Genomic DNA, 27,720 nt, shown 5'->3' with positions numbered 1-27,720 from the left:
CCAAGAATATACTCATCCACAGTATTCTCGATGGAGGGTTGAATCAGAACCACCAGCTGGAAGACCCAGATGATATTTCCAGTGAGGCATCACACAGTCCATCACAGCCTCCACTCTTACCTCCAGCAGGGATAACTGGAATATTCTAACTAAATTTTAGTCTCAATTCCAGTTTCCCATCTAAACCATGGGAATGGAGTCCTTCCTACTTACCTGCATTATTTCCCTCCTTCAGCTTTAACCTTTAGTCCATTATCCTTCAATTCAAACACTCTCTTTCAAGGAAATAAAATCTTTATTGACCAATTTGTTACCCATCATTCAAGGACCTGCATATGTCCCATCTTTCAAGTGAATTTTTTCTTAAATACTGTATTTCTAAATCATAAGCTTTTCTATAAATTACCAATTAACATATGCTCTATTCAATACATATGTTCTTTTCCAGGTCTTTCATGAGAATAAATCTAAATTATACTTTATTAAGATGCAAAGAGGAAATATTGTGCTTTAATGACCCTTGAATGGAGTCATTACTCTAAATCAATACCATTAAAAATACAAGATGACAAATATAACTAAAATTAACTAACAAGATTACTATAAGTTCCATTACACCTATGCAATTAATTTTAGATCACTTTTAGGAATATCCAATATAAACACAGCACATTTGAATTAGGACTAAGAAGAATCATTTTATGAATTTGGGACCTTAAGAAATATTTTGAGATAAATCATATTTTAACACAATAACTCCATCTTTCCTCAGTTCTGCTTTTTCAAACCATAAACAAATACAATGCTTAAATTATCTACCAAATTTAACAAACATTAAAATAAATGCAATGGTCACCTGAGTTTTATAAACTTCAATAAGGGTTTTCTGTTGTTTTTCTACTTCTTGTAATTCTAAGAGTTCATGTTCAACAGAGGCAATCTCATCCTTCAAAGCAGCAAGTGTACTCTATTAAGGAATATATAAATAGATTTTATAAATCATTAGAATTCATTTGTACTTCAATACATTAAAAATTAACTCATTTATCAACAAAGCTAATAAAATTAGCTTATTTCTGACTGCATATGATTACCATTAAAATTAAGAATTTCAAAAAGTAATTTATTAAAAACATATTTTTAAACTTTAAAAATGTATTGACCTAAAAGACTTGAACAATAGAAAGACCACATTCCTGGAAGGGGAGACTCAATACTATTGACATATCAGTTTTTTACAAATCAATACAATTTTACTATAATTACAACCAAAACAGTTGAGGGGAAGAGGAATATGAGAAAATTAATTTAAAATTCATATGGAAAAATAGAAGAGACTAATAACAATTTTAAAGGATACTAAGTAGAGAATCTCAGTACTTATTAGATATTAAAATGTATGCTGTTGTTCAGTCGCCAAGTCGTGTCTGACTCTGCGACCCCTCTCTATATAATACAGAAGTCTATGGAATAGAAAAAAAATATATTAAGATTATATTTAGTATATGACAAAGATTGAATTTTTAAATAAACAGGGAAAATATGGATCACTATAATGGTAATAAGACAATCATTCATTAGGAAAAAACAGGTTAACAATATACCTTCAGCAAACATGATTTTTACATTGGTCAATTATATATTTATTTTAATGTGTTAAATATTAAAAAAAAATTAAGCTTACACTTTTTTTCACAGAAGATTCAGGTAAAATTTGATTTAATTTTAGAATAGTAAAAACCTAACTAAGCATAAAATCAAAAAGGATATCAAGAACTCTAAGAGTCTGAAATTTTTACCCTCCAAGACTACCAGTTAGCCTAGCATAGTCTCATGGTTACTAGCAGAAGACAGAAGACTCCTGGGTGAGTCTTATATCAGCGTTTGTGTTAGTTTCCTAAGCCTCACTTCCTCCAAAGCAGTACCAAGAGGGCCGATGACACCTGTATACACAGTGAGACGTATAGAGAAGCAACTCCAAATTTAGGGAACCCAAATCTCTTATAACAGGCAGTAAGCATACCTTTTGGTAGAAGGAAACACTACTATCTCCCAAGGATATTCACTATACAAACATCCTTGAAAAGATAAGTCTGTTTCTTGATCATAGTCAGTACATTGCTCCCAAGATACACAGAAATGTGAGAGACTAACAAAGGAAGCCATAAAGGAAAAAAAAAATATATATATATATATATATATACACACACACACATTATACACACACACGTACATACACATATACATACATAGGTTCATGTGTATCGCCAAAATTTCAGAGCCCTCAAAGTATTAAACAGGCTAACAAAATGTGCAACAAAGTGAAGGATTATGACAAATGATTAATACCCTTAATATAGGGAGAGCCCTTATATAATAATTTTGAAAAAAAAAAAGACATGTAAAGGATAATTAGCAGGTAATTCCAAAAGGCAGAAATGGAAATGATGAAAAATACATGAAAAAATATGCTTACCAGTTATTACAAAATGCCCTAAGCACTGGTTATAGTCTTTCAGTAGTGAACATAAAGAGCAAAAACCCCTTCCATCATAAGCTTAATGTACCCCATGTATAGACAGACAAAAACAAGGAGTATATAGACAAAGAAAACAAGAACAAGATGTAAGATATATCATACATGATAGCAAGATAGTAAGGACAAGTTGAGAATGGGCCACCAGGAAGGCCTCCTGAAAAAGACTCTGGAGTAAACACCAAAGGGATGTGTTGCTTTGAGGAAAGAGGCCATAGTGGGAGAAAACCTGGTCAGTCAGAGGAAAACAGAAAGAAGGCCAATGTAGCAGAAAGCAAGAAAAAGGGAAGTGTGGAAGAAGATAAGGTCAGAGAGGTAATGTCAGAGGTCAGATAGTATATATAATGCCTTGTAGAGGTTTACTCCATTAACCAAGAGCAGTGGCATGGTCTGAAGACGACTTACATTTTTATAGGAACTACTCTACTACTACACTGAATGCTGACTACAGGGGCAACGGCAGAAGCAGAGAAGATATAGGAAGTCACTATAATGAGAGATGACAGTGGGCTGAACCAGGACAATGACAGTGAAGCTGGTGAGAAGTGGTTAAATTCTGGATGTATTTGAAGTAGATCTGCTGACAAACTGGATTGTAGGTATGAGAGAAAGGAGTCAAGTAATAGAAAGGATGACTGCTATTAACTGAGGCAAGGGAAACTTTGTAGGATGAACCATACTGAAGAATATAGGAGCTCTATTTTGGACATGATAACTTTGAGACATCTATGAAATATCCAAGAGATTTCAAGTAAGCAGTAGAATACATAATATGTCTGGAATTCAGGGCTAAGGTCTAGGCTAGAGATATAGATTTGAGAGCCGTCAGGATATAGATGGTATCTAAATCCCCAAAACTAGGTAAGATCACTTATCAAATTTGGAGAGATTTGTTTTAAAATTGTCAAATGTTGCCAAAAGTATAAGGACCCATTTATGATGAGTGATTTGGAAATATATAATACTAACATTAAGAATGGGTCTTTCTCTTGACCATATAATTCTACTTCCAGAAATTTATCCTAAAATATATATATATATATATATATATATATATATAATATATGCAAAAAGACTAAAACCATCCATATTTTTATTTATAATAGAAAAAAATCTGAAAGTAATACAAAATCCCAATTATATATATGCTAAAATAGTAACTTCATTTCTTTCATTTGTGAGATCATAGGTGATTTTTAGATTTATCCTCTTGTGCTTTTCTGTTTTTCAAACTTTCTATAATGAACAAATAGAACTTTGTAACCCTCCAAATAATTTTTGTTGTTTTTAATAGAGGAGGTCACTGGGACTTGGAAACAGTATCAGCTAGTATCATCTTCATTTGAAACTAAAATCAAAAATTATTCCGAAATAAGAGAAAGTAACAAAATACAACATCTAGACAATTTTACATTGTATATAACATATGTTTTTCCTTGAACAAAATTCAGAGAATGTGTTAAAAATACATATTTTTGAATTATTAATATGATAACATATAAACTTTAACTCAATGATTTTTATATTTAATTAAAAACCAGACTTATAATTAATGAAATATCCTAATTCCCTCTCTGAAGGATATCAAGGAAACTAAGAAAATATAAACATAATCAATAAAGCTGCTTCCTCTTCTACAACAAAACATTTAAAGAATTCATTCAAAAGAATAATATACTTAGGAATAAATTTACCAAAAGAAACAAAAGTCCTGTGTACAGAAAACTATAAAACACTGATGAAAGAAATCAAAGATGATACAAATAGATGGAGAAATATATATACCATGTTCTTGGATTGGAGAGTCAATATAGTGAACATGAGTATACTACCCAAAGCAATCTGTAGATTCAATTCAATCCCTATCAAACTACCAACAGTAATTTTCACAGAACTAGAACAAATAATTTCACAATTTCTATGGAAACACAAAAGACCCTGAATAGCCAAAGCAATCTTGAGAAAGAAGAATGATATTGGAGGAGTCAACCTTCCTGACTTCAGACTATACTACAAAGCTACAGACATCAAGACAGTATAGTTTTGGCACAAAGACAGAAATATAGATCAATGGAACAAAATAGAAAGTCCAGAGATAAATGCATGAATGTATAGATAACTTATCATTGACAAAAGAGGCAAAAATGTACAATGGAGAAAAGATAGTCTCTTTAACAAGTGGTGCTGGGAAAACTAGTCAACTACCTGCAAAAGAATGAGACTAGAACACTTTTTAACACCGTACACAAAAATAAACTCAAAACGGGTTAAAAACCTAAATGTAAGACCAGAGACTATAAAACTCTTAGAGGAAAACATAGACACAACACTCTCTGACATAAATCTCAGCAAAAACCACTATAACCCACCTCCCAGAGTAATGGAAATAAAAACAAAGGAACTATAGGCAAGGTGAAAAGATAGCCCTCAGAATGGGAGTAATAATAGCAAACAAAACAACTGACAAAGAATTAATCTCCAAAATATACAAGCAATTCATACAGCTCAATACCAGAAAAATGAACAACCCAATCAAAAAATGGGCAAAAAACCTAAACAGACATTTCTCTAAAGAAGACATACAGATGACTAATAAACACCAAGAAAAGATGCTCAACTTCACTCATTATTAGAGAAATGCAAATTAAAACCACAATGAGGTATCATCTCATGCAGATCAGAATGGAATCATCAAAAAGTCCACAAACAATAAATGCTGGAAAGGGTGTAGAGAAAAGGGAATCCTCTTTTCACTGTTGGTGAGAATGTAAACTAGTACAGCCACTATGGAGTACAGTGTGGAGATTCCTTTAAAAATTGTGAACAGAACTGCCCTACAACCTAGCAATTCCACTGCTGGGCATATACCCAGAGGAAACAAGAACTGAAAGAGACACATTTCAGTACCCCAGTGTTCACTGCAGCACTGTTTACAATAGCTAGGACATGGAAGCAACCTAGACATCCACTGGTAGATAAATGGGTAAGAAAGTTGTGGTACATATACACAATGGAATATTACTCAGCTACAAAAAGGAATGTATTTGAGTCAGTTCTAATGATGAACCTGGATGAACGACAGCCCATTATAAAGAGTGAAGCAAGTCAGAAAGGAAAGAAATTATACTAACATAATGTATATTAACACATGTATATGGAATTTAGAAAGATGGTACCAATGATCCTACCTGAATGGCAGCAGAGAAGTCACAGATGTGAAGAACAGACTTTTGGACTCAGTGGGAGATGGCAAGGGTGGGATGATTTGCGAGAATACCATTGAAACATGCATGTACATTACCATATGTAAAACAGATGACCAGTGCAAGTTCAAGGCATGAAGCAGGGCACCCAAAGCTGGTGTTCTGGGACAACCCAGAGGAATGGGGTGGGAAGATAGGTGGGAGGGGGATTCTAGATAGGGGGTCACGTGTATACCTGTGGCTAATTCATGTTGATGTATGGCAAAATCCATTACAATACTGTAAAGTAATTATCTTCCAATCAAAATAAATTAATAGGAAAAAAAAGAATTTGTTCAATAAATATTGAATGAGAACTAACTATATGTCAGACCTCCCCTAGGCATCCTCTACATAAAAGATGGGAGTTTGTGAGGAAAGATTTATCCTAATTGAGGAGACTTTGGGAGGAAGGAGCATTTAAACTCAACTTTAAAGAAAAGGTAGGATTTATATACTTGAGAAAAAAAATTCCAAACAATGGTAAAACTATAGGGATAGAAGAAAACATGAACAAACTGCAGGAAATAAGCAGTATTCATATTTGGCTAGAGCTCAGGATCTCTAGAAGGCTCCATTATCGAGTCTCCCTTGTAACTAGAGGGAGCCATATATTAATACCTAAATAAGGCACTTGCCTGGAAAGTCCCATGGGAGAAGCCTGGGAGGCTACAGTCCATAGGGTCACAAAGAGTCGGACACAACTGAGTGACCATACTTAAGGAGAAGAATCAGGTGGTATGGAACTTTCAGGAAGTCTCCATAAAGAGGAGGAAATGGGGGGAAAGGGAGAGATAATCTTTTGTTTCCCTCCATCCTGTTGTTTGAATCTTGGATATATAATGGATGGAGCCCCATCACCCATTTGAATAGCAGGGTAGAGAGCTAAAAAGTAGCTCAGTTCTCTGATGCCACTCTGGTTTTGAACTGCCAAATCTCACCTTTTTTCCTGTAAACAGATTTTTTTCTGTCTTCTATTTACTGTCCTCCAAAAACAGTATTAAGGAACTGAAAATGATGTCATCCTCTTAAGTCAGGTCTCATCAGGTTACATATATCTATGAGTGGGAACTCAAATATCCCTTTTCTCAAGAAGTATAAAAGCTTCTATATCTTTTCTTTGGTACATAAAAACTCAATTGTCCCTCAGATTTGATTAAGTTGGAAAATTCTTTCTGGTTATGAAGCAGCCAAAAAATATACTTTCTGGTTTCAAATGGACCAAGCCTGAGGCCATATCCTATCATAACCATGACACCTAGAAATAATCTTATGCATTAAAGTTAATGTAATTTTGGAGATTCACCTAAACTGCTAAAATTGGAGAATAAATAAATTCTCTTAGGTTGAGACAAAGAGAGTTATTCAGCTTCATAAATCTTATTCAGTACTACTAAAAACGATTTTTACATGTATCTGTGTACACAACTGTAAACATTTAAATATATAAGTATTGTCCATATATAAGTATATAAAGATACAAAGATATAGTTTTAGAATTACTTATTATAATGATATTCCAAAACTCTGAGAAACATAAAAGATAAATGATACAACAGCATACTTCTAAACATGTTACTTCAAGCTATTTCTACAAAGGACTAAGTTGTCATTATACAACATGATATACATACACACAAACACATAATACCTTTAATTTTGTATTCTCAAGATTCAGAGTTTCATTTTCATATTCAATTGAGTGAAGTTTTCTAAGAATTTCTTCACATGAAATTTTTCCATGCTCTTCCATTTTCTTCAGATCTTCCAAAAGATTAATGATTTGCCTTTATAAAAGACATAGAAATTTTAATTCAAACAATATATATCTTAAGTGTGCTTCTGAAGTTATTCTTTGTACAGTTTCAAAAGTTAAGCACACTCAGAACAAAGGAATTAGGAAACCATAATCTATAAGGTTACTTCTACCTGAATAACTGATTAGAAATAATTATCCATGGATGACACTAATGAAAGAGTACACAATATTCTCTTCACTAGTCAGTAAAACATCTAAACTATGATCCACAGGTAGGCCTGTCTTTCTGTCATTCATACATGCATATACACATACACACAATTTTGGGAAAGAGATAAATAAAAGGATCAAGTAAGATATTAAGTAATCTTTAGATGCAAATAATATACACTACTTTTCAGTTAAAAAGTTGAAGAAAATATACAGAAAGTGAAACATTCAAAAGCAAATGTATAGTTCTTTATTGTTAACTTATTAATAACAAATAACAAAATATAAAACATACATATTTTTACTCAGATTTTCTTTGTTATGCATTTAAGACACCTTAAGGATCAATAATTTGTGAATAAAATGAATCTTAATGGGTAATAATTTTTAACTGCATTTTTAAAGTAGAGTAAGAAAAGTTTATAAATTATAAATAGCAAACACAGCAAATCAGACAATAGCTTTACATATGTAATTCATAGGAACCATATATAAACTACTCAAAGAGGAAAGAACTGAAAACATTTCTTTTTTTTTTTTTTAAACATTTCTTATAAAACAGTAAAAGGACTCTCTTTTTTCTTACTTTTTCATTGTTTCGATCTGAACTTCCAACTCGGTTTTCTCTATTACAATTTTCTCATAATGACTTTTCCAGGCATTGGAAGCTGAAACTGTTTCAGACAACTTGGCTTCCTAAAAAATACATAAAGTACTCATCTTGTAATTTAATAACACTAGTTTTGTTCTAAAAACAAACACATTATTAACAAGGAAACCCTCGCCCTATAAGTTATGGAACTTTTGTTACAGAAAATTTCAGTGTACAGATATGAACACAGGAAAACATTAAAGTAAAATTTAATAATGACTTTATAATACTATTAGTTTATATGCATATAATAACAGTTCCAACTTAACATTTTAAGGATGTTAGTGGAGCTATTTTCAAAAAATATTTCATAATTACTGAAAATAACTCCCTTTATATTTATTGAACTCTTGTCTTTCTCTGACTTATTTCACTTAGCATAATACCCTTCAAGTCCATCCATGTTGTTGCAAATGGCAAAAGTTCAGTTTTTATAGCTGAGTAATATTCCTTTGTGTGTATACACTACATCTTCTCTATCCAGTCATCTGTTAATGGATACTTAGGTTGCTTTCATATCTTGGTTATCATAAATAATGTTGCTATGAACTTTAGGCTGCATATCTTTTTTAATTAGCTTTTTGGGCTTTTTTGGATAAATACACAGGAATGAAATTGCTGGGTCATATGATAGTTGTATGCCAAGCTATTCTGTATAGATCACCCTACTGACTCTCAACAAATAACTGTCAAATGAATCTACTCTTTACAAATACACCTAAAGAGCTGTAGCCATTGTGCCCCCTCTCTAAAGAAAAACAAATTCACTAGAATGACAACAGTGCCAATAATTACTAACAAGAAGACTTAGAAGTAGTGATATGAGCAGTTTACATTTATTGGGTGCTTCCTTCTCTCCTATCACTGAACAAGTGTTTATTCAACATCTACTGTGTGCGAGACAATTTTTTTTTACATTTTTACAGTAATATTTTTAATTTAAAAAAGACTAGTATTGTTTTTATATTACATGTAAATGAATATTAATATGCATTATGAAGGATATGTTGGGCAATTATATTAGAATATAAATTAAGATATTTAGAAATTTTGCCTATAAAATAAGGCTAAGAAAAAAATTTAAGACATTGATGTGATTAACTGTTGTGGGGCTATTTCAAAAGGAGTAGTCAAGGAAGGCCCCTGTGAAGAGATGTCAAGTAAAACGATACCAGAATGATTTTTAAAAGAATCAGCTATTACAGAACCTGAGAAGAACATTACAGCCAGCAACAACATAGAACAGTGAAACAAACACACTACCCGCATTAGAGGAATAGAAAGGAGCTTAACGTGGCAAAAACGCAGTCTGACAGACACTGCATTTGACGTATATTTTCTCATTTATTCCTATATGAGACAGGCAGTATTATCATCCCCTATTTTATAGATAAAGAACCTAAAGCTTAGAGAGGTTAAGTACCTTACCCAAAGTCACCAGGCTAACAAGGGGCAAAGTCTTCCTATACTATGATCTGGGGCATGAGTGACATGGTGCTAGTTAAAAGAAAATCCCAAGAATGTTAATGACTCAATTAGTTTTTAACACACAGGAATATTTTCAGGCATTCAACTAGGCCTTCAGCCTTACAGATTTTGCACTTAGTCCTCAAGTCTTTTATCTAATTAAATTCTTCTGAATGTAGGTTAAATATTAAGAGTTTTTTAATGTTCATAGTTGAGCTTATAAAATATTAGGTTGTTTTGTTTATATAAGCTTTTATGCAAGTCTGTTTTCATTTCATTCATATCTAAGTTCTTAAGAGGTGGGATACCAATGGTACTTAAAAGGAGTAAATATTTTATTACTTGGTAATCGAATAAACACAATTCATCAAAAACAAAGCACTAAGTCAATTTTCAACTGTGTTAATAAACCCAAAGATAACTTTCACATGGTGGGTTTACATCAGCACGTGTATTTAAATGCATTTATGGAGTTTAAGTGAAGTGAATTATTGAATAAAGTCATATGGTCTAATAATACAAATCAGCATTTCCCAAACTGGTACTCCTCAGAATCAGTTCTAAGAGTTACTTTGTGAATAGAAGAATTCACGCAGCTAACTAAGTGGTGGAAAACTCTGAATTCAATACCCTCCTTGATGTTGAAGGCCTTTTCAGAGCCTTTGTTAATGTACTTTAATTTAAAGTTAATATGCAATGTAAATTTCCAAGGGTGAGTATGTATGAAGTGGTACAACCCTTAGTTAATCACAGATGCTTTAGGACTTACATATCCTTTAAATAAAGTCCCAAAGAAACGCTGATGTAATTCAACAGGCAAATTTGTCACTTTATGTAATCTTTCAAAATAAAGACTAAAGCAAAATTAGTATGAGTAAAGATTTTCTAACAAGATAATTATACTAAGCATTACGAAGTTAAGTACATAAACTAAGTACATAAAACAATTCTTTAAGGAAGAATGTATATAACTCACCTGCTCTCTAATTTGGGAAGTAAGGTTTTCCATGTCTCCAGTAAAATGTTCAATCCTTTGTTTGTAAATTTTGGATGCCTTTTTCAGAGCAATAGTTTTTTGCCTACTTGATTCTTTCATTGCTACAGCCTCGTACTTACTCTTTTTCAACTGCAAATTCCATTCTGATATTTGGGTTTCTAAGCTCTAAAAAATATCAGCAGTAGTTAAGTTATTTTAGAATGCCAATGTTGACATAAACATTGTTAAAACATGTAAGTAATCGTCCACATAGAATTTATCAAAATGACTAATAAGTTTAGTAAAAAGCAAAACAGTGAAGAAAGGTGATTTCACCAATGTTTATTTGTAACCAGTTATACAGTGCAAATTTAAAATGTATAAACCTATATAAAACTAATACTACTCTTATTGAAGATGCTAATACTGGTGATTATGGCAGAAACACTAATTCCCTTAAAACCTTTTTGATTAACTAGAATTTTTTTTTTAAATTTCACATCTAGAATATTATATACAGCACTTACTAGTTACTGCAAATCAAAAAAAAAAAAAAATTTAATTAAGCCAGAGACAATTCAAACAGTAGGTACATAAAGCTCAAAGGAATCAATAGCTCCCCAAATATATTAGGACTCCAGTTCAAATTATAAATGCTTAAAGGCTATATAATCAAAATCTATAGATCATGAAGAGTATAAACGAGATAAACAAAAACTTATTTGCTATATTTTAATTTACTAGAATTAAGGGGGAAGTCTTGACATTTGAAAGAGTTACATCAAGACAATAAAAGTGCTACTTTGCCCAGTAAGTAGTAAGCTATTTGTTGAAGCTATTATTCTAAGACCACACAGGGTTTGAGAAATGACTACCAGATCAGCAAGAGTCATTAAGGGCAAAAAGATGTTTGGTTATCTTTTTACCCAAAGGTAAGGCATGTTTTTATTCACTGAGTCTGATAATGTTAATTGACATAACTTTCCTTACATATCTCTTGGGGATATAACTTAACACAGAATATTAGGTTGGTTTGATGATGAATATGATTTAGTGCGATAACTCATGTTTTCATTTCAAATTATCTTAAAACTTTGTATTTTAAAGCATCTGAGTACTAACTAAGACCTTAAAGACTTAAGGTTTTAACATTTCTATGTTTCTTAAAAGTTGTGTTTCTGAAAAGAATGCAAAATTATTAAAGAATTTAAGTTTTAGTCTTTCATTTCCTGGAAAATCATTTTAATAAAAAATTTCAAAGAATTTACAGTAAAAGATGGAGCTTTTCTACCTTATGATCAACAAAAAAACTACACTTAACTTTCAGTAAAACTGAGTTTAAGAGATACATCTTAAACAGGATCTAAAGACTTGATCTCTTTGAAAAGTAACTTCACAAACTAAGAGAAGAAGCAAAACATTCTTAAAGTGTCTTTAAAAATCTCTATAAACTAAAAAACCCCATTTTAATAAGTAGCTGGGGAAAACAAATTGCAATATAATTAAGTCGGCTGAGAGAAAGGAAGAACCCTCCCCAACCCAAGAAAAACAGCTGTACTTTCTCTAAGAAACCACAGGGTGTCATCATCACATCATGAATGACAGGCACACTTAACACAGGGTGAAATAGATTTTTTTTGAACATGGATCCACAAGACTTTCTACTAGATTATCAAATCCCATGCTCAACCACTATTAGGAAGTATGCTGAAACTATCAAATTATTTTTATAGTTTCAAAATAATCCCTTCACCGTCATTTGCCAAATGAACGGATATATATTTTAAACCAACTATTTGCCTTTTCCTCTTCCCAAAGAATTATACTTGTAGTGTATTATAAAGATAATTATTCTGTCTCTTCTAAAATGTGAAAATCTTCTAACTCTAATTGACATATTTTAAAGATCTAGAAAGAAAAATGAGTTCAAAGTATCTTTAAGGTAGTTCTCAAAGAATTATAATATAACCAAAAAATTTAAAAGACCTAATATAATTGTTGAGTCATCAACAGTACTAATGAGATTTATGTTGGCAAACTGAGTTAGTTAGTTCACTGTGCACACATTTGTTAAAAAAAAAAAAAAAAAAACTTGTCAACCCTAAATAAATTCCAAAACTGTGTTAGAAGGAATGTAAAAAAAATCCATGAGCTAATTCAACTTCTAATTATTTCTAAATAATAGAATTTTATAAGAGACGGTCAACTCAAAGTATCAGACAGGTGAATGTGATGGCAAAATCTTAGGATTTTATAGCCTTATATTTGCTCTCCTAAATATCATGAATATAAAAAGGAACTGTCTAATTTAACTTAAAAAAAATTTTACTATTTCATTTTTAAACTGAAGAAAATATTTTCAAGAACTTCCTAACTGCTATTTAAAGACATAATTTAAAAAAAAAGAAAAGATAAATTGTAGTAGATAATCTGGGATGTTAAAGTACATGTATTCTTTTATATTTACCATGACAGAGCAGTACATTTCAACTCTAGTTCATCTCCAGTGCCCTAAGACACAGACGCAAAGAACACAGGGAATCTCTGGGGGAAAGTGCTAAAAAGCACCTAAAGGCAGACAAAAGACAAAATTTATATCTCAAATAAGTCTGCTTAATGTCTCTTTCATGGGCAAAAAACAACCCTTGATATGCAGTCGTGAAAAACATGTGCCTGGGCTACAGGCATCTGCCATGATTCAGGAGGATAAAAGCAAACAGAATTCCCGCACAGAAGTCCTCACACTCAATGGGGTTTGTCTTTGTACACTTCTCTTTCAAAAGTGGCAGCACTGCTTCTTTTCCTTTGGCAAAAATGACAGTAGATCCAGTTAGCTTGTGTCATACCAAAGCAACCTAGAACTCTCACCTTAAAGAGTGACTGTGAGGCTTCCACAAGAATATTTAAACTATGCAGTTTAAACCAGAGAATTCCTCTTAATTACCCTGCTAAAAAAGCTGTATAACAGATTACTTGATTATCTAAACACCAATGCTAGGTTACCTAATCTTAATGTTATTATCATTAGTAACAAAAACAATATAATAAACATTATTGTCTCATTAAATAAGTGCAAGAGTATTTAAGTACATTATAGGCTCATAAAAGGGGATGACCATATGCCAAATATTAATAACTTCAGTATTTTAAAGTTATTTTAATTTTCTCTTATATTTAATAGCTTTTCCAAATAAATATAATTTAACTAATAATAGGAGAGATTTTTTTAAGTAATTCAATCTTTACAAATCCTTCCTAGATCGGTACTAAACAGAGACAGCATTTTCACATTAGGATCTGGAGCCAAATCTTTAGAAAGACCAGAAATGTTAAGATTTACCTCAAATATGGATTTCCCAAGGCAACACTTAAATTCTTTCAAATCCACTAAATTCCAGAATTAAGACTATATTGTCATTCATTACTTTTAGCACTTAAAACTATAAAAATGGATGAGTATTTATAACCTTTATGTGTTCTTTTAATTTATCATTCTCTGCTTCCTTTTTATGAATTTGGGACTGCAGTCGTTCATGTACAACTTTCACTGATTGTGAAAAACGGCTTGCTTTCAAAGCATTTGCCTATAAGAGAAAACAAAACAAAAATGTGTTATTTAATGTATTTCTCTACAATATTAAACTTCACAGTACTTGGATATGATCTAAAAATTTGCTAAAGAGCAAAGTACAACACTCCCATTACAAATGGATTTTATATAAAATCAAGGGGATGTTTCCTACTCCCCTTTTTAATTTAATAACTCCTAATTATCTCTTGTTACAAGTTCCTATCTATCCTCCTAAGTAAAATCATGGATATGTCTAAAATGATCCTACAAACACAGAAATACCTTAATTTATACTAAAACTGAAATATATATTTATACATAGGTCCCTGACTTATGCCAAGTACCCTGAATGAAGCATCATAAAAATCTAAAAAGAAAAAACAACTTTAAAAAATTAAGATGCTATATTTGATACATAAAACTGGGGGAAAAGTCCAAATAACCTAAAAAACTTTGTGTCTATTTATGAGGATAAACAGGAGGCTAGCATGGAAAGAAGAGAAAGAAGGAGTCAATATTTAGAAAATATGATGAATTAAGCTCAAAATTTGCTTACCTTTTCATTCTGAAACAAAGAAGAAAGTTCTTGGATATAGGTCTCCTTTTCAAGTACTTTGTTCTTAAGATTCTTCAATAAATATAATGTAAAAGTTAGAATATCACAACTTGGGTAATGTTGGCTAATTTTATAAAACTGACCAGCATATAAACAAAAAAATTCAAAAAACTAGACTCCCAAGTATAAAAGACTTACAATGTTTTCACTTTCATTATCAGTTAGTTTCTCTAACAAGTTGGATAAACTTTCCCCTCTCTGTGGAAAAAAGAAGTTATAAATCAGTGTTCACAAGCTATATTTCTCTACACAACAGCAGAAAGTGGATTAAGCATCACTTAAGAAACTAATGTGGTGCAGCATATAGTGGTGACCATAGCTGCCTTCCAAAGAAATTAATATGGACAACTACTATGCATAGTTCAGCTTTTTTAAGTTAAAAACCAGAAAGATTTTTGCTTAAGTGTTCCAAATCAATTTTTGTCCACAATTTATAAAATTAGTTTCTAAATAATGTCTCATGACATAAAAATCATAAGAACCTTGTATATAAAGGAGGCCCACAACGCTGTTTGTAAACAGGTAAAAATTATAAGCAATCTAAAGTCTAGCAAAAAGAAATATTTCAAAGAATTACAGCAAATCAATAAAAGAATTCCATGTAGATATTTTAAATGAGAATGCAGAAAATGTTTATTCACTTTGAGGGTCACACATACCATATGATTCTATTTGTATAAAATATCAGGGCTTCCCTGATAGCTCAGGTGGTAAAGAATCTGCCTGCAATGCAGAAGACCCTGGTTTGATTCCTGGGTCAGGAAGATCCACTGGCGAAGGGATAGGCTACCCACTCCAGTATTCTTGGGCTTCCCTTGTGGCTCAGCTGGTAAAGAATCTGCCTGCAATGTGGGAACCCTGGGTTTGATCCCTGGGTTGGGAAGACCCCTGGAGAAGGGAAAAGCTACCCACTCCAGTAGCTTTCCACTCTGGCCTGGAGAATTTCATGGACTGTATAGTCCATGGGGTTGCAAAGAGTGGGACACAACTGAGCTTCTTTCACTCACTTGATAAAAAATATGTGAAATTAGCAAATCCACAGATACAGAAAAAGCAGATAATGGATAAAGGAAGGGTAGATGAGGATGAGAAGCAAAATTCTAAAGGGCTAAGGGTTTCTATTTGTAGTTACAAAAATGCTCCAAGGCTGATGTGTAATGACTACACAATTCTGTGAATATACCAAAAATCACTGAATTGCACGCTTTGAACCAGTGAACTGTATGGTATGTGAATTAGATCTCATTAAAACCGTTAAGAAAGGAATATATGAATGCATAAATAAAATGAATACAAGAGCTTAAATTCCAAGAGTTTTTTACAGTAATCAACTGAAATCAAGTAAAACAAAAAATGAAAGTTCTTGAGATTGAAAAGAAAAATGTATTTTCTATAAAATATGCTGCTTTCATGTAAAACTACTCATGAAACACTGAAAGTAGGGGTTAATGATTGCCATTTCAAACAAAAATGCAAGAATCATTTCCATTTCAAATATACCAATATTTTAATTTCTACAGTTCAAGAACCAATATACCCTTCAAGTGAGAAATATCACTATTGAAATAGTGCTTAGTATTTCTTACTTGTTGGTATTCTGTCTTTCTAAGAAGATGTTCTTAAGTTTGTTTTACACATTTAAGTGTCTAATTCTATTGTTAATATTTCCATCTGTTTAGAAATCTTCAAATTGGATGCAGAAAGGTTAGCCTGACAAAATATAAGAGCCACAAACACATTTTAAGACATTGCATTAAGACACTCTAAAATGTAATGCAACTATTGGCAAAGAATACTTTTTCCCAGAAAAAACAATCATTCTTCTGCACTTGGTGTTGTTGTCTAGTCACTAAGTCACATCCAACTCTGTGTGACCCCATGGAGCCCATGACTGGAGCCCACCAGGCTCCTTTGTCCATGGGATTTCCCAGGCAAGAATACTGGAGTGGGTGGCCATTTCCTACTCCAGGGGATCTTCCTGACCCAGGGATCGAACACAGGTCTCCTGTATTGGCAGGTGGGTTCTTTACCACTGAGCCTCCAGGGAGGCCCTCTTTTGCACATAGTAGTAGGAAAATCTGCCAAGTTTATAGCAGTGAATAGTATTTGTTACCTGGTACACTAAAGTAAAATGAAATCAAAATAAGGGCTTAAAACCTAAAATATTTCAGGAATTTATTATAATAAAACTAATATTATACAATCTATTTTTTTGCCCTTAACTCAAACTTTAGTACACTGTAATTTTAGAATAGAGGTTTTTATTCCACATAGTACTATAGAAAATTGATTTCATCTCTCAGAATATTTTAAATTCACTCTTGAGAGAAGTTGGCTCTAGTTCAACTCCAGGTAAGTCAAGCACTGAGGTACACAGTTTCTAGCTCGGCCTCTCATCAAGTGCATTCCTGAGATTATCTTTGATGAAAAGAATTGCAATTAATGACATAGGAAAAAAGAACACCGATAAACTTGCATTTTTTATATCAAATACCAGTGTGTGAGCATAATTACTATAAGATATGAGACCTCAGTTAATGCATTCTGAATGTTATCCTAGCTCCTCATTTTATTAGATGTTCACTAGTCAAATACTCACATTTTCAAAACTAATCTCTTCAATGGTGTCCTTAAATAATGGCAGAAGTAATTCTGCAGAACAAGTTGCTAACTCGGCTTCCTTAAACAATGCTTCCAATTCGGTCTTCTCATTTTGGATGTCCTGCTTTAGGCTAGTTAGATATGCACAAAGAAAATTTAAGTTAAAACTGTTACATAAATTTGTTATACTTTTTGTGCAAACTAAGCATAGCTTGATTAAGTATTACAGTTCCATATACTGCTCTGCAAAATTTAACACTGAACTGTCACTAACAATGTATGAATTTTTCTATACTTCCATATTTTTCCTACACATAACTATAAATGGTAAGACAGTTTCTAAAATGTTAAGATGTATAAAATATGAAGACTACCAACAGCAATGTATCACTGTGCTATTTGATAATTATTCAACATCTCTTCTTCAGTTTGTAAAATGATTTATGTGAATGTGTGTCTTTTTTTTCTTCCCTTCCTTCTCCCTAGTCTAAAAACAAAAGATCTGACTTTCTAGCTCTTATTTCCAATCCCTTCTTGAAATCTATGGGTCTTCAGAAAAAAATTCCTCCAGAAGAATGTGTAAGCTAAACTCATTTGTCACACAAAAAACTAAACTGCTCCAGACACCTAAAAATTCTTCACATTTGGTTTTATAAAACATTATCATTTAAAATGAAACTGATAATATTTGCTTTCTTGGTTATGTTTTATCTACACCACTGTGTATCACTATAAGATGCATTTCTTGGGGGGAACAAGAAGTTCATACTTTTACGTCCCGAAATAGGGATGCTTCTTACTAATCTTTGTCAGTCTGGAAGCCGTCTTGAGCTCTATCTCCTGTACATGTTCAAAACTTATAGAATGAGCATCAGATAGTATGAAGACTATCCCAGAGATGGCATATAGCACTTTTTTAATCTCTAGCAAAGACGGGTCACACAGAGGGCTTGAAGGAGTTGTTGAAGTAAGAATGTTTAGCAACATTCTAGAAGCAAGTTCCAAGGTAGGCTTGCTGTATACTGTAAGTAAGAGCCCATCACCAATAATTTTCATTTCAGATATAGATGTGCCTAAGAAATACCATTTCACTAATACTCCTAATAGCAGAGAGAACTCTGAGTTAAAAAGTGACTCAAAGAAGTTGGATTTTGAGTATAAAGAAGCTTTGAGAAAACCTTCACTAATTTATTTTATTTAATCTTTATATGAGCAGAGTCATTTGGACAAAAATTATGTATAAGTTTGAAGGGGCTTTTACAGTATTTATAAATAAAATTCCAAGCATTCCAAGAAAGCACTGTGTCTTTCTTTAATTGACACCACTTCTCTTCTATGGAACATAATATAATGGCTCAATAACAATGAAAGGCATCTTAGAGGCTATGTCTCTAAGAAATACATTGTGTTCTTAAGCACCACTGGCTTAAAATGATGGGCCTAAGGAATGCTGGCTACAAAAGACAATTATCATTATTAGAAACCATGTACAGAAAGTCAAAAATAATTATATATGACCAAACATTATTTTCATTTATAACTAGAAGCTGCACTATACCATCCATAGCAACAATCACGGTATTTTAAGATTGTCACTTTGGGGAGCAATGAGTCATACAAAAAACAAGTGCATCCCCATACCAAAGAAGCAAAGTATGACAGATATCTGTTACATAGCAATATACCAAATGACAGTGAATTAGTACTCATGAACTATATTTCCACTATTACATGGTATTTATATTTTCATTTACCTTAGGTAAAAAGGTATACACTTTATAAATTTTTATAGGTAACGTTTTCAATTTTAATTGCTGTCATTAAAATTTCAAAATAGCCATATTCTGCTACATGAGTACTTTGTAATCAAATTAAATAAATATCAATTCCTAGACTGTTAGATGATATCCTTGAAAGAATGCTATATTTGATTCAAATAGTTTACAATATGGACAAAATATGAAACCCTGAAATCAAGAAAATTAAGTTATCCCCTGCTATTGTTGAGAATACCAGCTGAGATGACTTTCACTGGCATCCTGTGGTAAATGTTCTTTTTCTGATCTACTTTCAAAATGGGAAAAGAGTTCTTCTGAATGACTTCCATCACTTGCAGTCTCCTCCATAAATTAAATGGATTTATAGGTGGCTTCCACAGCAAGTTCTCCACATAAGCTGAAACCTAGGAAATATTTTCATTATTAAACATTTCAGTAGATTATTTTTTTCTGTTATCACCATATAAGATAAAAACCCTAAAGACGCATAAAAGAAAAATATTTCACAGACAAAACTCAAATTATAGCTGCTACTCGTTGTGATACTAATTTAAAATAGTATCAAAATTGCATAGCACAATCATTCAACAATTGTCAACTGCCAGCTTCCAAAAAGTCACTGTTTTCTACATACTCACAAGAATGTAGAAATTACTATTAGTCTATTTCTTGAAGTATTAAAATATCTTGATCCAAACAGACTAGAAAATGGACATAAAAGTCATAGAATAACTATCAATTTCAGTTTCATTAGATCTAGTCAACAAGAAATGAATGTTATTCATGCCTATAACAGTAAAAATTTAAGATACTTTTAAAAGTATTTGGCAACAGTAGCTGCAAAGATAAAGGTTTTTTTAAAAGTAGACTTTTCAACATTAAATTCACTTATTTCTACAAATAAATCCTATTCTTTAAAAAAGTTCAATCTAGGATATTCTTTGGTGACGCTGAATGGACAGATGATATTACATCTAAGTCTTAATAAATAATCTAATTGTTTTCTCTCAAATTTGGAGATGTCATTTTAAAATGTGAATTGTAAATTTATGACATTTATGAATTTCTTCAAAGCTATTCCATTTTAAGTAATGAATTAGTGGTTTGGCAATCATTAAGACTGTATTTTCACAATTCTAATATATGGAAATGTGTCTCCCTGATTCTGTTTATACAAAATCAAACATCATACTTAAGGTCTTCTGCATTGTTACAGAGATACTTTAGCTCCTTATAATTTATTTTTAATTTTCTGTATCATAAAATACATATGTTCAAGAATTTTCAAATCTTTAGATAGATGTGAAATTAAAGGTTGAAAAGTATTCACAATATTTAATTAGCAATTCAGAAATCATTTAAAATGTCTATAAAAAATGTATCTCTTTTTTGTCTGAAGGTTCTCTACATCAGAGAGATATTTAGGATATAGGCCAATGAAAGCATGCTCATATTTTTTAAACACTAGCAACTCATGTCAAAATGGAAATGCAGAATAAGATACATATAGTCTAAGATGATCTATGTGACTGCTACAAATATGCAACATCTATTATTAGGGCATAACAATATTTTGAGCTACTGGTAGTCCAGAAAAAAATTTAAAATATTAATATACAGGCATTCCCTGGTGGCTCAGATGGTCAAGAGTCAGCCCACATGTGGAAAACCAGAGTTGGATCCCTGGGTTGGAAAGATCCCCTGAAGAAGAAAATGGCAACCCACTCCAGTATTCTTGCCTGGAGAATCCCACGGACGGAGGAGCCTTGTGGGCCTCAGTCCACAGAGTCGCAAAGAGTCAGACATGACTTAGAGACTTCGCTTTCACTTTCTTTCATGAATATACAAAATCAAATGAAAAACCAAAGCTAAAGATGAAAACGAATATGCTTGGATAAGTCACTGCAATCAAGGAAATTATCATCTACTCACTTGTTCAGTTTTGGTACTTATCTTTTGTCCATTAACTTGTTTAAATATCTGTCTCTCTGTACAACGGAATCTCAAGAAAAATTTCTTCTTTACTAGAATCCTCAGCACCTATAAGCCTTGTAAAAGCTAAGCAATAACTGAAGGAGAGGGCTCAAGGCTTGGCGTAATTTACAAATATGATGAATCAAGACTGATGCTTTTTATAACTATTCACCCCTTGATTCATCTTTTAGGGGATCACTAAAAGAACAATAGCCTATATATTTAAAACAAAAGTTTACAAATCAGTGTAAGAGGATAAGGATCCTCAATGTATTGAAAACATTTTATGAGGTAAGACTCAGTTTGAGAACTCCTTGTGTCCAGTGGCTGATTCCACACTTTCAATGCAGGGGGCTTGGCTTCAATCTCTGGTCAGGGAACCAGATCCCAAATGCCTCAATTACAGATCCCACATGCAGCGACGAAAACCCTACATGTAGCAACTAAGACCCAATGCATGCAAATAAATAAAGAAAAAGAAATATTTTTTAAAAAAGATTCAGCTTGGTATTAGTACTTTAAATAAGTTCTTGCTTGGCTTTGTGGGAAACGAATGTAGGATTATTCACTTATAATATATAGGAATACAGGAAGTTCTCAAAATTATTGTTGAGAGGTTCCAAGGTACTCCACTATTTTTGTGTTGTGATGATACTATAAGCAGAAACATATGTATGCTGAAAAATGTAATAATTTTCTTTAACATAAAAAGTCTTGCCTTTATAAAAAAAAAAAAAAAGCTATCATCTTGGTGCACCAAATGTATTCTTGCATGGAAAAAAAGCAGATATTTCACAAGGAAATGTCATCAATTGTGTAGAATAAACTGCCAATTTACAAATGTATTAAACTTTTGTCCAATTTGCTCGTGGTGAAACAAAGACACATATTCTGGCACACACACTTTTAATGATCAAATCCCTAAAGAACAGCCATTTTAAAATATTTTTAATGTTTAAAGAATTAAATTTCCTATATAGAAATGACTTTCAGTCTTCTACCCAAAAGGCATATATTTAAAGCCTTTTCCAGGAGTAGTCATGGGTTTCTGGCAACCCAGCTACATTCACTAAACAATGTTCCATTTTGGCCAACAACAAGCATTTGAAAGATGGCTGTTCAGGGACCATGATGCTGCCACGATCACAGAAAGGAAAGATCACAGTCCATGACCTTCCATAGCACCTACATTGTTCTATACAAACTAATCAGCTTCAAATATGCATTCAAAACTAATCTCCCTGAAGAAAAAAGCATATGAATCTTGCATATTTCATTTTGTTTTGCCAAATACTACCCCTTGGAAAACTAGTTCCCATTAGCGTTAAACAAAAGCATGCAGCTTATATTGAAAAATTCACTATGAAATATTCAGCAAAGAACAGCAACTAGATACAGAAATGTTACTCATTTCCCTCACTAAACACTAGTCAAAAGTTTACTAGAAGTAATTGTATAGCTTTTTGGACTCCATAGCCAAAAAAAAAAAGGTATTTGGAATTAGGCAGAGTAAAAATAGCCAGAGATGGAAAACAGATCTTATGAGTGAAAGCTATCAAAATTGCAAAAAAGCATTTTTTTGATATAGAGATTAACTTTGAAAATTAGATAATGCTTCTGTCCAATGAATAAAGGAATTTAAAAATAAAAGGGTTGCAGATTGTATAATATCGAGAAAAAAGTTGACAGGAAGAGTGTCTGATTTGTAAATAAAGGATACATACATATTTTCAAGACACAAGTCCTCCCTCCTTCTCAAAATATTCCTCTGACTGATTCAGTCCACTAAGAATCCTAAATATCTAATAATATTTTCAGAATTACACAGTTTAGAATTTAATTGCTCTATAAATGGTAATATTTTTAAATGGCTACTAAATCTGTGAGGGCAATATACTCGTCACCCTTTACCCTCAAAAATTACATAATACAGTGAGAGGCATAGGTTAGGTTCCAATATATAAGTGAGGGTGACCAAATAATTTATTATTCAACCTGAAACAGTTAAGAGATCAAGCAAGCCTCATAGAGAACCCAATTACCCAGAAGACTGGACCAAAGTCTTCAGAGTACCATTTCACCCTAAATAGTCAGTATTCTTTTATCAGATAAAAATAAAACATTTTCTTTCCCTTCAACACATGAACAGCATGAGGACATGCTGCCATTTATCAACAGAACATTAACTTACCTTATAACAACACCTCACAAAAACCCTGCACAGTTTCTATTAACATCCCAAAGCTACACATGAAGAAACCAAGTTTTAGAAAGGTTAAATAGCTTGCTCAAGTTTATAAGTAAGGAAGTGGTAGAACTCAGTATTGAATCAAAAGCCAGCAGTTACTAAAACGTAAGAATTTACAGAGCTGAAAGTAACATACAAACTTCTCTTGTATAAGTGTTTTAATAATACTCTTATAAATTCAGTTTAGATTTTAAAAATGAAAACTGTTCTGTACAAGGAAATAAAGGATGAGTAAGACTGAGCTCCTTGAAGGCACAGACAAGTCTAACTTGAGAGAAGACTCTGAGCGTGCTAAGTCACTTCAGTTGTATCCAACTCTTGGCAAACCTATGGACTGCAGCCTGCCAGGTTCCTCTGTCCATGGGATTCTCCAGGCAAGAATACTGGAGTCGATTGCCAGGCTCTTCTCCAGGGGATCCTCCTGGCCCAGGGCTCGAACCCATGTGTCATGTCTCCTGCATTGACAGTCAGGTTCTTTACCACTAGCATCACCTAGGAAGTCCCAGAAAAGACAGAGAGCAGACAACTAAAATCCAGTGTGCTGAAGGTTATAAGGACTCACTGGGTACTCTGAAAGCAACGAGCAGGATCCTGGGAGACTTCCCAGAGATGAATCCGCAGTAGAGTCCAGCAGAACACATCTGAGGTTGGCAAAAGGGAAAAGAAAAAGGCATTCCAGATAGAGAGTAAAGTACCAGCAAGAACAAGGAATCATGGCAGAACATGATTTGAAAGGGCACTTGGCAAAAGATGAGACTGACTGGACACATGAAAGCAGTAATCCTATGCAAAGTTCAAGAGCTTGAGTTTTTTCCCAAAAGGTTAAGACAGACCATTAAATAATTTTAAGCAGGAGAATGCCAGATTAGAAGTGCATCTTTTAAAGATAAACCCAGTCGTGTTTTGGAAAATAGACTAGGCATATGGAAGAGAGTAGAAATAGGTCCCAAGACAGATGAAATTTCAACAATGTTTTACAACAAAAATTTTTTTAAAAATCACAAGTTGCTCCTGCTGGTGATTAAAACAAACAAACAAAACACCACGGAAAACAATGAAGGAATTAGACTACAGGAAAAGCAAGAGAACAGTGTGGAAATGATCAAATGTAACCCCTTATTTACTCATGACCATCTGAATGGATGCTCAACATTTAAGTTGCAGAAAATGACTGCTTATCCCGTTAAATACAAAAATTAACTTAGACCAGTTTGAAGAAAATCTTTTAAAAGTGTGTATTAGGACTTCCCTGGCTGTCCAGTGATTTAGACTTCACCTTCCAATGCAGGAAGTATGGGTTCAATTCCTGGTCAGGGAGCTAACATCCCACGTCTCCTGGCCAAAAAAATCAAAACATAAAACAAAAGCTACACTGTAACAAGTTCAATAAAACTTCAAAAACTGTCCACATCAAAAAAAAACTTTCAAAAATAAACATATTATTTTTTCATTCTGAGTTATCTGTAACAGAATCAACTCAACTTCAAAATAATTCTTTCAAAAATCATTCTTGCAGAATTATTACAAATCATCTTCAATGTAGTAAAAAACTGACTGAGTTCTACTAAGCCAGGGCCCAGGGGAACCATCATTGACTTCCAACAGAACTGTGCCCAAGGGAATAGATGTTATGTTAACCTCATTGCTATACCCAGCTTCTAGGGTCTCAATCATTTGCACAAACTAAGCAGTGATTAGCAGCGGTATAAACAAAGCCATTTTCTCATACCTTTGGGAGTTTCAGATGCAAAACTACCTTACTAATACACATCAATTTTGAAATAAGAAGAAAGAGAGAAGAAAATGGACACCTGGCTGTTAAGGATCATAACAAACATGACCATGACAATCTTATTGTAAGCAGGAGGGTATTAAACTCATTTTAAAAGTAGACAGGCTTTCTGCAGTCTATTCTTTAAACCATAACTAACCAAGTGGTACTTAAAACTACTCCAAGAACCTCATTCACTGAACCATCAAGGAAGCCCTCATTCATTCAAAAACACCTGAAACCTAACTGTGTGTGAAGTGTTAGGGAAAATGTCTTTGCCATACTTGCTCCCCAACACCAGCCAAGTCTGGCTATGGTTTTCTCACTAAACAAGCACCACTTACCGACCACCTACTCAAAACCTGACACTGGTTAACTTAAATCTCTTATTACAACCACTCGAAAGTGGCTTACCCCCCTCATTTTACGAATAAGGCAATTGAAACCAGGAAAGTCAGTGACTTGTCCAAACCATACACTTTAAAGAATAGAGAGTGGAAATCTAGGACACTGAAAAAGGAATTATTTCCTGAGGCCTGAAGTATTCTTTACTAAAGGAGCCCCGGAGCCTACTAGAGCCTGGCGTATTATATAGCGGGCACTTCAAAATCAGCCGAATATGTGAAGGGGCAGTATTTCCTAAAGAAGGGCTGCCGTTACCAGGGCCGTCTGGATCACGTCTCCGTCCTGGACAAGCCCACTTCGCTAAGATCTGCCAGGCTGTTCCAGGGACCACACCCTTCCTCGCTGCCTTTCCCAAGCCCAGGCTGCGAGTGGGAGGTGGAGGCAGAAAGGGGCTGAGGTTAGTTTTGGGTGGACGCGAGGGCCTTTCACTTCCGTAACTCGCCACGGCCACGGCCCCAGCCACGGCTCCAACCCGGGACCCTTAGAGCGACCCGCGGTAACCGACCCTCCGCCGCGCAAGCCCAAGATTTCCCCTCCAAAAGCAGGCCGTCGCTTCCACCACTGCGTCATCACGCCGCCGTGACGTCAGGCCGCCACTGGGTCCGCAGGGGCCCCAAAGGCTGACGTTTGGTGAACGTTGGTGCAAACCCTGACGAGCATACCTGTGCTGTCCAGCCCTGGGTGGGCCAGCAGGGAGCAGGATGCGGGGGGCAGTGCAGTGGATGAAAGCTAGGAAGGAAGGCAAGGACGCGACTCCGGACGCAGGCGAATTCGAGTTGGTAACCAGCAAGCAGCTTCTCTGGCAACGGCCGCCCCGCCTCTTCGCTCGGGCCCGCAGCGGCGCAGCCAATCGGCCGAGTTCAGGAAAGCGAGCGCCGGCGTCGGCTGCTGTAGTCAGGAGTGAGGGGGCGGGGCACGAGGGAGGCGTCCTGTCTCTGAATTGCTTCTCCCGGTAAATTCCCCCACCCCCAACCTTTGTTTTAAGAGAAGGGTAGCACTTGTGTATAGTTACCGAAAGTCTTAACTGTTGAGTTCACCCAGAAAGGGAAATAAGGCCGATGCATTCCAAATCTTCTGACAGTAGGCTTGAATCATCAAAAGTGCCCTCCTTTTGTTTTTTAAAGGGGGAAATTTGAAAAAAAAACCAAGGCAATCGCGACTTGAAGAAAGTTCACTGTAAATGTAAACAGCTAAAAGCCATTTATCCGAGGTAATTCTCCTAGCCGTCTCTCGGGTCTCAGATTATTTGTATCGGTGTTACAGCCTGCTGATACGTTTATAAATTGAACAAGGCAAAATTCTACTTGGAAAAGTTAAAAAACAAAAAAGTTATCCAGCGCTTCAACCTAACGTTAAAAATCGTGGGCATCACATTAGGTTCACAAATAAACTTATCAACTGAGTAGTTTAACCGTGGCATACCACGTATTGGTTTCACTAAAGAACAATTTCCGTTGATGATTCCAACAATGCTTCCCCCATCCCCACCCCCAACCCCAGCACAAGTTCACAATACATTAACTTCCATATATGCTAATGTTAAAAAGCAGTAGGAACTGCACTTGTAAGTACGTAATTGATGGATCATGACCTTTGGCAAGTCAACTTCTCTGAGCTAGTCTTCTCACCTGAAAAAAAGAAGACAAATAAAATTGAGGCAACCGTGCCTGCTCAGTCCCTCAGTCATGGCCAACTCCTTTCCACCCAATGGACTGTAGCCTGCCAGGCTCCTCTATCCATGGGATTGTCCAGACAAGAATACTGGAGTGGGTTGTCATGCCCTCCTCTAGGGGATTTTCCCCACCCAGCGATTGAACCCCCTCTCTTATGTCTCCTGCATTGGCAGGCAGGTTCTTTACCACTAGCACTACCTGGGAAGCGCTTTCTGCGCCACAAGCTTTTGTTTCAGACTGT

At 34.0% G+C, this 27,720-nt stretch overlaps 1 protein-coding gene across 6 annotated transcripts in view; it reads right to left on the bottom strand.

Moving 5' to 3' along the window:
* The window catches only part of ODF2L (outer dense fiber of sperm tails 2 like), a 36,371-nt gene extending 9,724 nt beyond the window's left edge, over positions 1-26,647 (bottom strand). The window contains exons 1-11 of one of the 6 annotated variants that reach the window (XM_061121485.1): positions 26,062-26,303; positions 24,193-24,271; positions 19,644-19,812; positions 17,629-17,761; positions 15,168-15,227; positions 14,970-15,041; positions 14,310-14,426; positions 10,843-11,028; positions 8,334-8,443; positions 7,430-7,565; positions 857-967 (exon numbers count right to left, since the gene is read on the bottom strand). In XM_061121485.1, coding sequence (XP_060977468.1) covers positions 857-967; positions 7,430-7,565; positions 8,334-8,443; positions 10,843-11,028; positions 14,310-14,426; positions 14,970-15,041; positions 15,168-15,227; positions 17,629-17,761; positions 19,644-19,756 — 1,038 coding nt within the window. In that variant the 5' untranslated portion in view covers positions 19,757-19,812; positions 24,193-24,271; positions 26,062-26,303. The other 5 variants (XM_061121487.1, XM_061121483.1, XM_061121488.1 and 2 more) reach the window with 5 other exon arrangements.
* Between the last annotated feature and the right edge of the window lie 1,073 nt (positions 26,648-27,720).

The sequence above is a fragment of the Dama dama genome, chromosome 20 (genome assembly GCF_033118175.1).
Source record: "Dama dama isolate Ldn47 chromosome 20, ASM3311817v1, whole genome shotgun sequence".
Lineage (NCBI taxonomy): Eukaryota > Metazoa > Chordata > Mammalia > Artiodactyla > Cervidae > Dama > Dama dama.
The sequence above is the reverse complement of the archived record's forward strand: the minus strand, read 5'-3'. Positions and strand labels throughout refer to the sequence as shown.